Here is a 19,378-nt window from a genome sequence, read left to right on the forward strand (position 1 = left end):
CAAGTATCTAATTTGCTTAAAGTCTATTAGTTGAATATCTTATTATGTCAAAATGCAGTAAAATACACTCATGAAAATCGTTTTATCTCATGAATTATGCGTAACGAGAAATCCATGATTAATCAAAATTTGGTGTGGTCTGTATGACCCAACATGTCTCCAGACCCAAACTGACAATTTTTAGGCTGAAAATTTTTGCTTTTAGATCAAAGAAATCCATAACTTGGAATAAGCCTCTCAACTCTAAAATTCAAAGACAATCAATCATCAATCAAACTCCAGTCCCTCATAATTTTGTTTCCACGTGTTCTTTTTCAATTGAACAAATTGACCACGGAGAAATTGTTTCTGGAACTGAGAAGTTTCTTTACATGTAAAGCAGCTCTGAGTCTTATGCCAAAACTGTGGGGAGAAGTCACTTTTGCTACTGAAAGAGCTGCTTCTCTGCTGATGATAGCCAGCCCCGTGACCAGATTTAGCTAAGATGTTACTGGGAGACAGCATGGTGCGGGGTCTGGAGTGAATGCACGGCAGCTGGCTTCACAGCTGTGCACACTGTGTAATTCTGTGGACTGAGTGGGGGATAATGAATAGCCTTACACTTCTGCAGATACACAGGGGATGCTGAAGCCTCTCCTTTTCAGAAATGAGCATTTTGCCTTGAAACCTCTGAGTCTGCTTCTTAAGGTCAAAACAAATACTTAGGGCATTCAGTTGAGGGAAGAGGAGAGGGCGAAGAAAGGGGAAGAGGAAACTGAAAGAGGGACATACCTGGGAATTTGGCTGAGTGTCTGCCTAAGGCCAAGTTGGACTCATGACCACGTGGCTTTGCCCAGTGGTTCTAGTGTGCAGTACTTTTAGCTTCAAATGACAGGTAACTTCTTGAGGACTGTTATCATGTGGGAACTTGAAGGGAGGCTGGGACTGTACTAACAGATTTCTAGAGCCCACAAATACTTGCAAAAGTTCAAGTACTTTGTCTCTTCTGGATGGACAAGAACATATCCTAAGGTGACCACACTTCGTACAATGAGAGCTGACAGTGAAGGCATGAACATGGCCTAAATTTATAAATCAGCAGATGCTGTAGTCAGCCTTTCTGAACTATTAGACTGCATTGAATTTTTGACCATGGTTAGAGCAGTATTTTAGATGGCATTAGTCTGTTTTTCACATTTTCATTCCTGTGCTTTGTGCCAGAGCTGGACACTAAAGCTGTCCCATTCACCTAGACCACATGTTTGCTGCCCTTGTATAGCACTTGGATACTGGTGAAGCATTTTCAATTTGGTCCTCAAAGTCACAGTGAAAATTAGGCAGCGAGCATTATCCCCATATTACAGGTTTCAAAGATTCAGAGAGATGGTTCCACTGGTAAGTGGCAGACTCAGATCTGCAGCCAGTAAACCTCCAGCCCCTCACAGAACAGTTGTGGCCCTTATTCCTCTCTGCTCTCAAAAGCTTACATTCTGTTATTTTTGATGCACTCACCTGACCTACAACAAACTGAATGGATCGGATGTTCTTGCTCTTTCTCCCTCCCTCTCTGCCTCCCTCCTTTCTTCCCCCTGTATCTCTTCTTCTGCTCTTTTTTTCCCTTCCCACAAAACACCTCCTCCAAGTTCAGAGGATCATTGTAAAGTCTAGTAGGTGATTCTTCTCCATGTGGCCATTTGCGAAAGATAATTCGAGACCAAGCCATTCAGCTCTAGTTATAGCATAGGCCATTCTTAATGTAAAAATATCCCTAACTTTCACAGTCTGAGGATGACTTCCTTTCTCATTTTGAGCTTGTCATATTCATTCTGTAGTCTACACAAGAAAAATTAAATAGAGGGAAATTTTAAGAAAATGTGTTTCTTATATGAGAGTTTCTGACTCTGTAGCTCATTTGGAAACTTGTAAGATGGGGACACTAGATGGGCATCTTTTTTTGTTTGTTTGTAGTATCTTGGAAGAAGAGAACAAAGGTGCAGCAGACTACAGAAACGTAACAGAGCTCATTCTCCATGGCGTGTTATGAATGCTTCATGTATGCCAGGAATTATTCTAAGCTTTTCACATTTAATGAATTATTTACTTTTCAAAACAAACCTCCAGGGTAGTCACTGTGATTAATCCCACTCTACAGGTGAGAAAACGGAGGCAAGGGGAGGTTTAAATGTCTTGCCCAAGACCACACAGCTAGTAAGTGACCAAGCACCTTACCAGCGAGAGAATTCCTTGCTCCTGCTCCTTTTTCCATTCTTTGTGGGGCTGCACTGACTTCCACAGGTCTTAGGGCCCTTTCTGACACACACCCCCCCCAAACTATATTTTATTACTGTGTTGGTATAAAGACAAATATAAACCAGCCTGAAATATATTCACTTTTGTCTTCTGGCTTTAAAAGAAATTAAAACATTTTTGTGGGCCTATTATGCTTAATGGCTAAGTTGGCCCTGACTCTGGGTTTTTCTCTTTCACCTTGATTCCTGTTCAGGTAAAAGAATGAAGTTACCAGATACTTGGGGGGACAGATGAAGTAGTGAAGTTGGGTTTCCTTGTACATACTTTTCTGAGTTCAGAAATAGTGCCTAGAAAACTACCTATTAAATAATGTTTTTAAAACTGTGGGTTGTAAAATCATTTAGATGGGTCATAAATAGCATTTTTATAACTAAAATAGGCTAGAATGGAATTGGGTGGGAATAGATGGGCTAGAATGTAGAAAACAGAGTATATGTGCACCTTATTTTGAGGAATAATTTATTCCAATTGTAAATATGCATGTGTATTGTATGAAGTGATAGAAAGTACAATGCCTACAGTGAGTCAGTCCTAGCCAAATATTTTTTTAAAAACTGAGCTAGGATGCATTTCTAGTTCCATCTCTTTCTTTCCTTTAGCCATATTCAGCTTAAAATGTGACCTCATAGCCAGGCTGATAATGTAAGCTTGCTCTCTTGTAATAAATCATGGCCATTAAGAATATAGGTTTTGAAGTCACATAAAACATGATCCAAATCCAATTGTTCCTCTTATTCCCCTTATTAGCTAGCTATATTACTTTTGCCAAGTTATTTAAACTCTTTGTGACTTCCTTAACACATGGATTAAAGAGGATAGTAAAAATAATGTCAAACTCGTTAGGTTATTATGAGAAATGAATGAGCAAATGCTTATAACGCCTTTAGTCCAGTAGATGTTAGTAAATGCTCTCTCTATGCTGACAATTCCAATATTTATTGTTGGGCCAGACCTCATGTTTAAACTTTGATTTGTATAACTGCTTATTCAATATTTCCACTTGGATGTCACTAGACATCTCACTCTTGACATGTCCATATTTAAACCCCTGCTGGGTCCCCCATGCTCCAAAATGGCCCTGCTGTCCTTCCAGTTGCTCAGGCCTAATCGTCGAGGTACTTCTTGCCCCTCTCCTCTTAACAACCCACATTCAATCCATCATGAACGCCTATTGGTTGTACCTTCAAATTCACACAGAATCCGGCCACCTCTCCCTGCTTCTGCTGCAACAGGCTGCTGAGCCACCACCATTTCTCCGGATTGCTGCAGCAGCTTCCAAATCAGTTCGTGTGCTTCCTCGCTGCCCCACTATAGTCTTTTCCTAGCAGAGCAGCCCCAGTGACCCTTTCGGAACCTATTCCAGATCATGTCATTCTTATGCTCAAAGCCCTGAATTGTTCCACATTTCACCGAGAGTAAAGTCAAAGTCGTGGTAGTGGTGGCGGCCCACCAGGCCCTGGGTAATCGGGTCCCCATGCCCTCCATGCCCTCCTGGGTCTCCTCTCCTAAAACTCTCTCTTCTACTCACTCCTCTCCCACCACACTGGGCTCCCAGCCAGCTCTTGAACATACTGGTACACTCCTGACTTAGGGCCTTTACACTTGCCTTTCCTCAGCTCTCTTCCGCCCTGTCCTCCACCCCATTTTGGCTTGCTTGGTCCCTCACTTACTTTGGAGAACTTTGCTCAAATTCCCTCTTCTCAGTGTTGCCTCTCCTGCCATCCACCCCTTTTTCTACCCCCACATGCCTTAGACTCTTAGCTTGCTTTGTATATTTTTGCCTTAACACTTAAATATAAAATACTATACAATGTACTTAAATATTCCATTGTTTTATTGTCCATAACCCTTTTAGAAGTGAAAATTCATGAGGGTAGGATGTTTGTGTTGATAGCTAGTGCATATCCTGTGTGTCCACAAAACGGCCTAAGACGTATTTAACGTCTCAATACTTGTTGAGTGAATATTATATTATTATTTCTTCTCACCTTCCTGGACAGCTCCTACCTGCCCAAAAAAAAACAGGACCCAGATGAAATAAGGGATAAATTAAAGCATAACAAAGCTTTTTCTATACTTTTGATGAAACCATGATTGAGCACTCAACCAACTTGTTTAATTGGTAGAGAAATAATTGGTTCTCTATGTTTATGAATGGCAAAAATCATACTGATAAAGTTCAGTATAGTTTAAAACAAAGACATATACTGAATTTTCATATCTACAATTACAGCCCATTGAAAGATTCTGCTACTGAATTGCTGATTTAGGAGATAAAAAAGTGGCAGAGAGGATCAATAGGAAACCTATAGACTATAAATTTGCCTTCCTAAATGTTAAATAACTACTAGTGCAAGATTGTTCCTATTCTTTGACCACCTGTGTACAAAGTTGTGTGAATTCATCATCATTCGATAAGGCCATAAAATTGATTTTGCCTTTTATTTAACTATCCTTTGTTATATAAAATATTTAAAGTAAAGTAATTAAAATGTCAACATGGCCCACTTTTCCCTCTGAAAAAACATTCACTTTATCACCTTCCAAAGTGGGTGGTGAGGGTGAGGAAACAAAATACGAAAACGCTGGAGTTCTTGTACCATACAATGAGGAAAAGATTCATCTACTGGCAGTTCTTCCAGGTCGCTTTTTGTTTATACAACATAACATACTGTACTGGCTTTAATGTATGCCCCCTTTTTCATCTCCTTAAGTCATGGAGAAGAATAGTTGCCTCTCTAAGTTAAATAATGATCATGGATTTTTTAAGTTGCATATATCAAAGAGTAACTCCATAAGTAATTTTTACATATTTTTGCTTAGTATGAAGATGTATTAATATGTATTTGCTACACACTTATTCTAACCAACTATTTATTTGCCCCAGTCAGCTTATATGACTGTGAAAAATAGGAAACAAAGGTCTTTATAGTTCATGGTCAAGTTAAACAGTCAGTCAATGCCTAGAAATTAAGATTACATTCTCTGTGAATTCCAAAGGGATACACTGCAGCTTGACTGAACCTTACCATTTAGCTAATCTGCATACATATTTACCTTCCTTGTTAGTTTAAAAGGATAAAGAGAAAATACAGATCTTATATACTCATTTCATTTAAATTATAAAAGAAAACCGGCTAAGTCTTAAAATGCTAATTTGGAAGCAGATTAATATTTAGTTTCCTCACTCTCCATTTATTACTCAGGTTTCTGCCATACCTTAATCAAACAATAAACATTTATTGAGCAGTAACTCTGTTAAAGACTCTAATCCTTGATTATTCAAATTAAAAACATTTTAGTTAGTATGGTATATAAGTGTGCTTTCTGGCACATTATTAATAATAATAATTTATTATTTAATCATTAGTTATTAATATATCTTATTCTTTTAAACTTATTTTCACAACTTAGCTGTGATAAAATATTTTAATTTTTATTGTAATTATGCTAGTCTATTTGTTTAATGCCATAAATAAGACTGTATGTAAAAACAGTTGTATAGTGTATGTCCATTAGTACAACTAGAATTAGAAGTGCCAGTTATTCCTGCAAAATTTTTATACTGGATCTAAAATTTTATACTAGATCTAAAATTTTAGATCGGATCTTTAGAGACTTTTAAATCCAAATCCCTCATCTTAGAGCTGAGTGAATGAAACTCAGAAAGGTTATGTGACTTGTCTGTGATCTTAGAGGAAGAGAGACATTAGAATTAAGTTCTTCTGACTCTTGAATCATATTTTTCATAGAAAATACACCTCCATGGTCTACCATGAAGTTAAAATATATGGACATATATATACAAACCAAATAAATAACTTACTATTTAGTGATAAGATAGTAGTAAATACAATTATAGGATGGTAAAAAAAAAATGATGTACTACAGATTAAAGATCCTAAGAAAATTTAACTATGGAATACACATTTCATGTTTGAGTTGTCTCATAGCATGTGAATTGCTGTTTAAATGATGACATGGTAAGCAGCCAAGTTAAGTATTTACAGCAAAAGGCTTCCTGTTTCCTCATCGGGTTAATTACTTCTTTCTTGTACCTTGTTTATATTATTTATATTATCTGGAGTAGTCTTAATTAGTACCACCTTAATGCATGACATAATGAGATTACTAGGTTAGCTAGGTTTAACAATGGCACAGAAGAAGGGCAGACCGTCAGAGAGCCTTATAATAGAGGCTCTTGGCCAGCTACATGGTCAGCCACTTGAATTCTGGCTACTGAATATGATAAGCAATAATTTCAAGAAGATTTTGGACTCACCAAATAAAAACCAGACCCATATGATCTGCCTTCAATTTGCAATCAGTAACAAAATTATTATGAGGAATACATTGGCATTCTTCAGTGAAAGACTGCAGGAGTGTGCTTACCAAGGCCTTTAGACTGTGAAGCAATCTTGTGTCAACATGACAATATCTACAATTTTGCCCAGGGATAGTGCCTACTGCTGAGTGATGGTAGCATATTCTGTCTAGGCTGTCACTTCTCAGTATCATGGGCTTTCATAAGTTAGTTAAGGGATAAAGGCCTTTTTCCTCAAGAAAGATAGGAAAGAGATCTCCTGAGACTTGGTTTAGACTTAGTCTGGTTGACCTATCCATTCTTACAGTCAGCCAGAACAAGCCAATTTTAACTGCCATTATACTCTCAGCCTGAAAGAGTGGAGGAGAACGATGGAGGACAGAAATAGCTGTTCTCGGGTGATATCTGGAGCTAAAACAGATCTCAGACTTCCGAAGAGAATAAGTATTCTGGGGTTGACCATGCTATTAATTTAAAATCTTCTAAATCTTCTCCATACAATGCAATTCTGAAATGCCAACCAAAGTTAAACCTCCTTATAATTAGAGAAATACTTAATCTTCTCAAAGGTGCCCAGTACTGGTTTTGTGTTTTAAAAAACCCTAGATCATCGGAATGATGAGCCTTTCTTCTTTTGATATCACTTAAGAACTTTTAGATGTGCTTAAATATTCTTTCTATTTACTAACACTTTCAATTCATTTTAGTATGTAATTACAGAGAACCTTTCAGTAGCAGCGCCTCCTATGTATGGATCAAATACTCTTCTATATACTATTAATACAAATAGAATACAATAGGCCATAGGAAAATATCTGCCAGATGAGCTGTGACTCTTCATTGCTTTCACTTCAATGAAGTGAATGAATGACCTCAAAAGGCAAGGCAAGTTCTTACAAGCTAAATATCAGAGATGTTCATTACTAAGTGAGAATACAATTAGAAACACTTGCTACTAATAGTGTGAACATACTCTTCTGTTACACGATGTCCTTTTAACACATTTGAATTTTTCAGGGGAAAGAAAAACCTCTTTCAACATTTTAAATGAGGTCTCATGTGTCTGGGTAACTTTCAGCAAATACATTGGCTTAATTTTTTTCTCTACCACGTATACTGCCTTCAGGAAACAATCACCTATTAACGTGCATAATATACAAAATGCTGAATACAAGTTAAAAACCTACAAAAGGGAATTTTTTAGAAAAATGGAAATTAGAGTTCAGAAAGTTTGTCCTCTACCCTGTCAGTTTAGGTTGAACCTTGAAATCAGCATCTTCATAAAGTGATGAAAGACCCACATTTTGGTGCTATACATTGACTGACCTGGGACTGGAGAAGAAGTATATCCTTCACTCAAGCTGTGGAGTTATTTCTGAAATGATATTATTAAGTACCATCAGGGACAGGGTGTAGCTGAAGGAATGCATAAGTATTTGATTAGTATTCAAAATGTCCAGTCCACTTTATTTGGCAACTGTACAGATTAGTTTAAGGGAGTTGGTACCCAAATGATCTCATGTATGCAAATGGAATGAATATATGTATACTTATTCCTTGAAACATTACTAAACCCTTAAAATATTAAACATGAACTTATATATAATGAGCGGGTATGAGAAAGCAAATATTAAACACAAATAGTTTAAACCAATAAGGAATTTCTCTGGAAAGAATAAACAGTAAACGACTGAGACTAGGAAGAGGGTGGGAAGAAAGGGCAGATGAAAGCTTCCTTAATTGTTTATAAATTGTTGTTAAGAGACAAACAAAATTCTCTTTGCCCAAATTATGTAATTTATCGGGAGTGTGCAGGCTCTTCTATTCAGCAACGCTGATAACAACACTAATAGTTTAATTACAACTTGCTGCTCAAGGAGATAAACAAGGCTGCTTGCTTTTTAAACCAGGGGTTACAATTACTTTTAAACGCATGGGAAAAAGGCACATCTGTGAGTAGATCTTACTATGTCAGGAAAGCAACCAGAAACCAGCTGGGAAATAAACAAAGCACCAGGAGTGAGCAGCCTGCTCAAAATTAGAGCAAACAGCCCAATTTAAGCAGTGGAGCAGTAGGCGTGAGGCATAGTAAACAGGCGGCAAATGTAGGTGGGCAGGGATAGAAAAGTTTTCAGTGGCTGGATCTTTCCTCATTTTCCCTGGGATTCCATTACCGAGAGAGACTAAGCACCCCTCCCTCTGCTGTCCTGCTTAGTTACATGTCTGACACACTCTGCCGCTTCAGCACCACAAGGGAGGACAGCTCCCCTGACCCCAGAACGCAGCTCCGCGGCGGCACTACCCTCTCTTCTTTACCAACATCCTTTTCATCGTATTTCTCTTAACGTTTCGCTTTTAGGGGTTTTGTAAGAGATATATGGAAGGGACTTGGAGCTTGTTGATATTGTTTATTTCCCGATAAATGGGAGACAATTCCTGTCTGAAAAGTCAAATCTTTGAACAATCCTCCAGAGCAATTTAACCAGATCAAAAGATGGCAAATCACTGGATTTAATCTGGTGGCAAACAGCTCCATGCAGTTTAGTAGTAGCTGAAACTTGAAACTTTTTTTTAAAGGTAATAACTTTTAGTAACAGCCACATTAGCCTTTTCCACCAAAGGCACTAAGGGAATATATCAGAGTTTCATAAAGGGGTCAGTGAAACAATTCATAATATCATTGGCTGAGAAAAAAATCTCAGCCTTAAAAGAAACTCTTCTCAGGCTTTTCCAAAACCCCTCACAGCCACATCCTGAATCCGGAACATACAAGTGGAAGATTAACATTAGAGTGATATCACAGACTACCACAGCCCACCACAGAAACTGCCGAAGCTTCCCAGAATAAAGTCATCTTTTCCTCAGCCCTAAACCCAGAGGCAAGCATTTCAGGAGAGATACACAAACATACGATTAAGAAACCAAAATCACATGGCAAGACAGGAAAGTTACACTCCAAAAAACCTGGCTACTTTGGCACATTCAGGTGTCATTCTCCCAGTCATAAACCTGCAGCTGCTTAGCCAGTGTGTCTTGGTTCTCTGTGCAGAGTTTTCTCTTTTGCCCAGACTTCTCAACAATGTTCTCTATGCTCCAATACACACACACACACACACACACACACACACACACACACACACACACACACACACTTTGATTCTGTTCCATTTTCAAGGGTTTAGTTTCCTAAAGAAAAGGGCATCATCTGCTTTCCAAACTTATTTTGAGAGGGGGTCTTCAGGAAAACACTCACTCTTGCAGCATTGCAGATGCCAGAATTGTAAGGGACTCAAGAAAGGAAGAGATGCAAGCTCAGGTGGAGGCTTAGGGGTCATTCAGGAAAGGCAGCACTGCAAAGTTAGTGGTGAGCAACTTCCTCCAGTGATAACCACCATCTCCTAGGAACAGGGAGTGAGGTCTGCCTGTGAATCTGCAGCAGCAGGGGGGCAGCAGGGACTGGGTGCCTCCTAACAGGTAACCCTGAGGGGTCTCAACTGAAGCAATCTGACTCCCAATCTCTCAGTTCTCTCTGCTGCTCCCCCTTCCTTCTTTCCTCCCCCTCCCTCCTTTCCTCTCTACCTTCCCCTCTCTCCTTCCGCCTCCCCTTCCTCTTCTTCCTCAGTCACCCTTTTCACCTAATTACATCTGGGCCACTTTGGGCACCAGTTCCAGTGACAGCATCCGGTCACCTAACATGTACCCTATAGATTGTGCTATCATTTATTATCATAACTGTGGTTGCTCGCCAACCGCTCGGTGAAAGGAAAAGGTCCTGTTGCCAGCTGTCAACCTCCGCCCAGCCTCCAGTCTAGCCCCGCAGCGGTGCTATCAACCCGGCAAAATCACCAGAGTCCGAATGTCACCCACAAGTTCCATCCTCCCTGCAGCGGCCCAGCCAGCAAGCCTCGGCGGCGGAGCCCGGTCGGGCCCTCCGCCCACAGCCCGCGCACTCGCGTCCCGTCCCCGCTCCCGGTGATCCCGACGATCATTGTCACCGGTGACAACACTTTCTGCTCTTCAGGAGGGGGGAAGCCCGCGTGCGACTCCCGGCGGGGGGAGGGCTCCACGCACCACCCTCCCCCACCTCCGCGACACACACCCCCCGTGCACACACCCTCCTCGCCCGCGACACAAAGGGCGCGAGCGAGCCGCGCCGGGGCCCGGCTGGCCGGGGAGGGGGCGGGAGGGGGGCGCCCTGCCGGAGGGGAGGGGGCTGGGCCGGCCGGGAGGGCGGCGGGCGGCGGGCGGCGACGAGGCCGGGTCCTTACCTGCCCCGAGGTTGAAGGAGATCCTGGCCTCGGCGAGGTACGGCGTGTCGCTCTTGGAGCGAACTCTTCGGATGGGCCGCCGGTCTATATCGTCCTCAGAAGATGCCGCCATTAATGTGGGAGGCAGGAGCAGGGTCGCCCGGCGAGCTGAGAGGGAGAAGGAGCCGGCGAGGGAGAGGGAGCCGGCGGAAAGGGGCGGAGGGGAGAGGAAGAGGCGCACACGGGAGGGGGAAGGGGAGGGGGGAGGGGAGGGGGGAGAGGGACAGAGGGGGAAGGGAGGAAAGAGGGAGAGAGAAAGAAAGAGAGAAAAGGGTGAGGGGAGAGAAAGAAAATCCGTTAAGGATGTGCGGACCGGAGCAGAGGCCGGGCTATCCCTGGCATGCGCCCAGGGCTCCCCCTAACTCCTCTTCCAGCCACAGGGCCCCTGGGTCAGTGCTCCGACGTCGCCCCGCCTCCTGTCCGCAGCCCCAATTTTCTGCTCTTGGCACAGACAGGCTAATGCGAATGGAAGAGCCCGGAGCAAAGATGCCCAGTCAGCACTGTGCCCTCTCCCGCCAAACGTGCCTCCTCTGCTTAAGGGCACCCTGGGGTCTTCTTTACCCTCTGGATTCTCTAGTCCTGAGGATACCTGGCGAGATGTCCCAGCCTCAGCTTTTCTTGCGTGAAGTTGCTACTCCTGAGGTGCAAGCCCAGGCCCAGTTGGTCATGGAGGAGGCATTGCACCCTGTACCCTGTACTCTGTCTTTCCCAACCCGGAGCTCAAATAGGAATGGATCCAGATCTGAAATCCTCAGAAGTCCTCTTACCTGCCCCCATGCACGTTAAAGGTGGAGGGTAAAGGAAAGTGTATTCAAGTTTGGAGCAATTTGTCAGTGTAGTTGCTAGAGTTGATATTCTGAATGTAGACTAGGTACATTCACACAGAACTGAGGGGCCCTCTTTTACAAATACTAACTCCTAAGATGTGTTTACCTCTGCATAAACACCCGTTCATTTTAACCATCAATTTTCTCTTCATTTGGTGACTTAGAGCACATGTAACAGCCTTTGGGGTGCACCTGTAGTTTCTATAACCCTGAACCACCATTTCTGAAGGACAGGTGAAGATCAAGAGCACTTTACATTTCTTTGAATGTTTGCCCAGCAACCTTCCCACGTTACACAGCACAGGAGGAAGTAGAAAGGTTTCTGGAGTGTGAATCAGTGGTTTGATGCTCCTACTGAATCTATTGATGGGCTAACCTCTTTCATGTTTGTCTTTCTGAGGCTTCAGTCACTTGGTCTTTTTGTGGCTGGATGTGGTCACCGCTCTTTCTAATAAGAGCTCACCTGGGGCACAGATAAATGTTACCTTGATTCCTCCCCTGCTACAAAGGAAATTTCCGGGGCAAGTCCTGCCCTTCAGTCTCTGGGGATGAAGTGCTACTCCAGCTTTACCAGGCTTCCTCTCCACTTCAGCATCAGTTCCCTCATCCTACACCCTACAAACCAGTCTCAGCAAGGGCCCCTTATTTCACACATAAGCAGCAACTCTTCATCTTGGAGGAAAAACCTATCTGCCCTTGGCCTTGTTGCTTCCTCAATCTCTACTATTTCCTTCTCTTTCTGTTGAACCTTCCCATGGAACTCTGGGCCCCGCAGGCTCCATTTGACTCTTCTCAGTCCCTGCTTTCATCCCCTCCACTGGTTTCTATCCCCACCATACAACCAATGTTATTTTAAAATTCAACAACATCCTTCTAACAATTTAATCCAGTTCTTTCTTAGCTTCTTTGAAGTAGGTAGTAATTTATCCTTCTTGAAATAATCTCCTTTGGCTTTCCCGTGCTAGACTTTCTTTCTAACCACTTGATTTCTAATTGTTTGCCAGTTCTCTGCATATTAACTTGGCATTTGCTTGTCCTGGCATTTAAGGCCTTTCACAATCTGACAACAAGCCCTGTCTTGTTAAGCTCATTTATCTCCCATTATCTACCTCTAGCCTGCCTGGAGTCCTCCGAACAAGGCTGGCTCATCTCTGATTCTGCACCTTACTTTGTGTTGCATACCACAAAATTGTTCCTTATAAATTTTCCATGTTCTCCCTCGGAAAGTGAGATGACTGGTCCACTAGTCTATTGCATGAACCCAGCAGATAGCAAGTGCCCAATAGATACTTCTGAATAAAAGAAGGGAGGAAGGAGAGAAGAGAAAAAAAGGAGTGAAAGTGGGTTACATAACTAATGAGTAGCTGTGTTGGGGACCAAATCCACATCTGATTTCAAGTCCTGTGTCCTTAACCAGTATATTGATCTGCCAGATATATATATTTGGTTGACTGGCCACATTTTACATTCATTTTTTTATAACATTTGACTCATTACTATGTCCCATTTATCTCTGATAGATTAAAAATGGATTCCTCCTATGCCAGAAAGCACAACAGGGATATTTGGTTCATCAAATCAACCATGAAGGTTAATGTTTTTAGGTGACTAATCAAGCTGCAAACCAATATTATCATTATGACATTTAGGTTCAGGCTTTGGGGAAGTGTAAAATAAGGAAATAATTCTGAATACTGTATAAACTGTAGTTCTCTTGGAATTAACGTAGTGCTTTTTAGTTGTTCTAATGTTCGGGATGCCCCACCCCCTTATTGTCTTATTTATCAGCCGTGTCTCTAAAGCAACAATAAAGCCATTTGAAGGAATACCTAGCCTTAGCTGTCTCTGTATTTCTTTGATTTTGCATTTAAAAGATTCTTGATATAGACAGATACATTTTTAAATTTCTGTTTCTTACTCATTCAACATCATAGAGGATTAGGAACTTAATACTGCCTCCACTTTAAGGATACCTTTCTTCAGAGGAGTTTAAGTGCACTTTCATGTTATTTCCTTATGGGCTATATTTTATTACTGAAATAATTCTAGATAGCTGTACTTTTGACAAAAATGACATGCGAATACTATATCTTCATGCTCTTGAATTATTTTGTCGTATTTTCATTTTGACTATTTCTCCCATATTTTGGCTTCCCTAAGTCACTGCCTTTGTCTCATCTAATTCTTCCCTTTCTCTTCTTACTTCCCTTCTCTTTTCTCATACCTTTCTTAGTTCTTTACAATTTCTTTACAGAGTCAATCCCATTTCATGTATCAACGTCTTATCCTATATAAAGGATTCACTTCTGTGGGTTTGTTGCAAGATCTCCACACTCTCTGGGATTCCTTTCAGGTAGTGACCTCTTATAAAACATCTGACTGAGTGACATCAGGAAAGAGCCCTGGGGATGGAGGATGCAGCTCTGAGTACCACCACTACCTTACCAACCAACACTGGGCAAGTCACTCACTCCACCAGGATGGGTCAGTCACCGTAGCTATAAAAATGCAAGGATCAGATAACATGACCTTGAGGCCCTCCCTAGTTCTTATGCTCTATAAATATTTGCAGTTACTCTTCTATTTCTACTTCTTTCCATAAATATCCATGGCAAATTTAGACTTTTATTTTAAGACAATGCATTATTCCTTTGGTTTATAACCAATGGTATTTAGGAAAATACATGGCATTCATATTCCTCTTAAGTGATTTTATATTACTCGAGTCTGTTTTATGTAACTGCATCTTTTAGAAGCATCCTTTTTTTCTCATACCATTTCCATCACGTGGCAACACCCATATGATTGTGTGTATGCATGTATAAAGTGGGGAGTGTATACAGAAATTATTGAATTCAACTGTGACCTCGATAATTTTCAAATTTTCGAAATTTGAAAGGACTTTTTTGAAAGAATTTCTCGTTTGGGGACAGAATTGCTGACTCAGGATAAAGTCTGTTTTTTTTTTTTTTTGTTTGTTTTTTGTTTTTCTTTTTTTCTAAAGCCAGTCACTGATGACCCTTACAAGCTTGTTATATCCAGAGTTAAAGCCAAAGAAAGAGAAGCAGCCCAATGGGGTGCTTGAAAAAAAATACCATTTTACACATCTATTACTGGCATGAAGAAGGATGGAGGTGGGAAGGGAAGGAAGACACAGGAGTGCAATATTCCATTCTAATAAAGCAAACTCTTCAGGTGAGTGAAGCTTATCATTTAAAAATACTACTCAAAGTGTGTTTCTAGGACACCCCTACATCAGTACCACTTGCTATACTTGTTAAAATGTACATTTTCCAGGCCCCCAGCCTGTACCTACCAAGTTTTGAGGAGATGAGACCTGGGTATCAAAATTTTTAAAGGCTCTTAACCATGTCCACTCTGACCACTTGATTCAACATTACACTGAAGGGCTCAGTCAGGACAATGAAATAAACTTTAAAAGGTATAATGGTTGGAAACAAGAATAAAATTTTGATTAGTCATGTATGTTATGACTGTGTACATATAGAATCCATAAGAATCCAGACTATTAGAAATAAGTGAATTTTACAACATGTGTGGATACAGCAGCATAAGAAATCAATTGTGTTCCTACATACCAGTAAACTTAGAAAATGTAATGTAAAAAGGACTATTTATAATAGCATCAAAACCATCAAGTACCTATGAATAAGTCTAATAAAAGAAGAGTAAGACCCTTACATGGAAAATTATAAAACATTCCTGAATAAAGAAGACCTAAATAAATGGAGAGTGGGTTGACTATGCCATGCTCACACTCAGGGATTAAAGACAGACTCCTGTAAAAGCATCAGTCTTTTCAAACTGATCTGTAGATTAAGTGAAATTCCAATCAAAATTCCAGATTAAAAAAAAATTGACCAGCTGATTCTAAAATTTATATGAAAAGTACAAAGTGACCAGAATAGCCAGGAGAATCTTTAAAAATAAGGAAATGGCCAGAAGATTTATAGAAGATATCAAGACTTATTATAAAGGTATAGAATTCAAAAACAAGGTAAGATAATTTGAACAATGGAAAAGAATAAAGCTAAAAACAGACCCATGTATAAACAGTCACTTCATTCTGCAAGAGTCCCACTGCACTACTGTGGAGAAAGATGAACTTCTCAATAAACAATGCTTGACCACTTGGATATCCATATGGTAGAAGAAAACAAACTTTGATACCTATCTCACACCATACACAAAATTCAGTACCAAATAGATCATGAACCTAAATGTGAATGATAAACAATAAAATTTATAGAAGAAGATCTTTTTCATAGAAAAATATTTTATGACCTCAGCAAAGATTTTTAAATGGGACATGAAAAGCACTAACCATAAAAGAATAAATAGGCATGTTGATACCATTAACATTAAGTTTCTTTAATCACAAGATACCATTGAAAATGCAACAAACCAAAACATGTGGGATGAAGCTAAAACAGTGCTGATAGGGAAATTTGTAGCACAAATTAGAGAAGAGGAAAGGTCTCAAATAATTGATTCAAGTGCCTACCTCAGGAACTTAGAAAAAGAAAGGAAAAATAATCTAAAATAAATAGAAGGGAGGAACTAATTAAGAGCAGATGTCAATGAAATTGAAAACATGAAAACAATACAAAAATAAAGGAAACAGCTTATTCAGAAAAACAAATTTAATAAAATTGATTAACTCCTAGAAAGATTAACAAAGGTAAAATTAGAGGGGATACAAAAGATTAATTTTGTAAAAGTTCATCAAGTTAATAGGGGGAGTCTAGTAACCATAATGTTGTTCAAGTAATTGTACATTAACGATACAAAAAAAAAAGTTAATCAAGTTATACATTTTGTATTTGTGTATATCATTCTACATATGTTATACCACTAAAGCATAAGTTTTAAAAGACTTCCAGCTCACAAATTTATGATTAATTTAGTAAAAACTTGCTAGCTACAATCAGGTATACATGTAGAAATAAGACTGTTACATCATTATATAAACAATATATCCTGGAGAATATCATAGTATGTGGAGTGTCATAGTTATCTGATACCAACCACTATCAATTTAAAAATAAATGCACAAGCTCTTTTCTAACAGCAAAATTTCCAGCTTATTAAAATACACAAATGAATTTGAGAATTACTGCATTTAAGTACCAAATATTTGCAAAACCACACTATTAATACCAATTAATTTAATACACCTTGATTAATTAAAATAATTTTGGAATGACCTAGGCCATTTTTGTGAATATCAACATTCCACTATGCCAAAAATTTTTTGTCTCAGCCTTATTTTTCAGCTATCATCTTATTAATCACTTACCACCATTATCTTTTAAATATTCACTCCCAGCATTCTGCATTGTACTGAAAACAACAAAAAACTAGATTGGAAATGTATATGAGGACTAAAGAAAGAATGATGACAGTGGGCTTATTGTTAGGCCAGAAACAAGGCAGCCTTCCCCCAAATAAAGGGGATATGTGACAAGAACATAGCAGCCAGCCTGAAGGGGGCTTGCATTGGCTAAATCAAGGACTATTCGAGCACAGAAAATAATTACATTAACGAATTGCAAACCATTAATGATAGGTGTTCATGAACTCTAATGATAAATAGATACATGGATAAAAGTGATAATAAATGGATAAGTAATGCAATGAGCATATGCAGTAAAGGGGAGACCTCCTGCTTAGAGAACAATGCTGACAAATGATGCGACAACGTGGAGGGTGTGCTGGTCACAGTCGTCATCGTTTTGCTACCATCGCAGTAAAGATCAGCAGGAACTTGTAATGGATGCTAAGTCTAGGGGGAAATTTTGATGATGGGCAGGATATTTTCATGAGCTTAAGTTTCTCCCCATAGGTATAGCAGTTTCAAGGGAGAAATTGGACAACACCTTGACTAGCCACTCAAAGTTATCACCGATAAGGGATGGATAGGCATTGGGTGCTTCCAGGTGTGGTACCTAGAGAAATAGGTAACATTACCTTTGGAGTGTTCCAGTCAGAACACATAACCTGAGTAGAACTTGAGGAAATGTCAGGCAACCTTAAAAATAGGAATGGACTATTGAAGTGGAGGACTGTATTCTTAAAACATGCTCATGTTCTAAAAGACAAATTAAGGCTGTGGACATTTCCAGATAAAAGGAGACAAAAGATATCTGACCCTAGACTGGACTTTGTACTGGACCCTTATCTTAGACTGAATTGACCCTACGCTGGATTGTGTCCTGTGAGGGAAATGTACTGTAAGGGACATTTTGGATCAACTGACAAAATCAAAATTCAAACAGTTGATCGAAGTATCAGTGTTACACTTGTTGCAGTTGATAACTGCTGTGGTTATGGAAGAGTTGATCCTATTTCTATTCTTAGGAAATGCACAAGAAAGGATTAGGAATAAAAGGCCATGATGGTTCAGAAAAAATTCTCACACACACACACACACACACACACGTATATATTCTCTCTCTCCCTCTCTTTCTTGCTCCTTTCTGTCTCCTGTTTGCCCTGTCTCTATATATTATTCACTTCTGCATGCCTCTCTGGGTAGATCTATCAGTCGATCATCAATCAGTCAACAGATAGAGACAATAATAAGCAAACGTGGTAAAATGTTATTAATAGGTGAATCTGAGTAAAGGGTACATAAGTGTTCTTTGTACTATTTTATTCTTACAACTTTTCTGTAAATTTTAAACTCTTTCCAAAAAAGTTAAAAAGAACTAGTAAAACATGTTTATTTCTTTCTATTAAGGAGAGTTTCTAAGAATTACAGATGATGTCCCACCCTTTGTTTAAATCTTTCTGGAAAACTATCATTGTCAGTTATCCCCACAGGCTGTGGAGAAATACAGTAAGGTAATCTGTCCTACATTTATGCTAGGGGACTTTTGAGTTTTTGTTTAAAAATATATAGTATAATAGAGTCAAACAGATTAAGAAACTGGGCTGTATATGTGGAGTGTGTGCATCACTGTTTTGCCTATCTAACATGAGTTAGAATGTAAGAACTTTTACAGCTCAAAGTTAGACCCAGTATGCTGTCACTAATTACAACGATGTTATTGAGAATCATTCATGTACAAAATACAAAATGCAAATGATGAGGATGAATTGTTGCTAACTGCAATATCAACCCAAAAAGACTGCAGTAGTAAGTTGTGTATCTTAACTAAGTTTAACAAAAGTATACCAAAAAAACTCTTGGACTTTTTATTGTAACTAAATTTAGTTATGTAGCTGCTGAGATATTTGTTCTTTTCTATACATATGCATACTTTGCTAGAGAACCAAGAATCTGAAGAATTGTTGATATGTTTTAGTTCTCTCTGCTTAAACTGGTCATTAAAAGCGCTGTCTACCCTACAAAGTTCTGACAGGGATCCTCTTTTCTATCTGGCTAATTTTGTGGGGTCCATAAAGGGGAGAGGGTAGCTGCCTTGCCTTTACAATTTGGAATACAGCATTCCCACTTCACTGTGTTCACTGATCCCGATTCAGGTCTTCTGTGTTGCACAGCTTCAGGAGTTCACCATTCACATTATAGTTTATGTGAATAGAATTATGGAATTTTAAGCCCATAATTTGTGCAGTCATATCCCAAAGGTGGTGGCTTCCCAAAG

The 19,378-nt window shown here is 39.6% G+C and overlaps 1 protein-coding gene across 3 annotated transcripts in view; it reads right to left on the bottom strand.

Moving 5' to 3' along the window:
- Window positions 1-19,378, bottom strand: part of PHACTR1 (phosphatase and actin regulator 1) — a 507,238-nt gene that overhangs the window by 470,779 nt on the left and 17,081 nt on the right. For all 3 annotated transcript variants that reach the window (XM_036876973.2, XM_036876756.2, XM_036877040.2), the window contains exon 4: window positions 10,882-11,028. In XM_036876973.2, coding sequence (XP_036732868.1) covers window positions 10,882-11,028 — 147 coding nt within the window. The remainder of the gene's footprint in view (window positions 1-10,881; window positions 11,029-19,378) is intronic.

Source organism: Manis pentadactyla, chromosome 16 (assembly GCF_030020395.1).
Source record: "Manis pentadactyla isolate mManPen7 chromosome 16, mManPen7.hap1, whole genome shotgun sequence".
Taxonomy (NCBI): Eukaryota; Metazoa; Chordata; class Mammalia; order Pholidota; family Manidae; genus Manis; species Manis pentadactyla.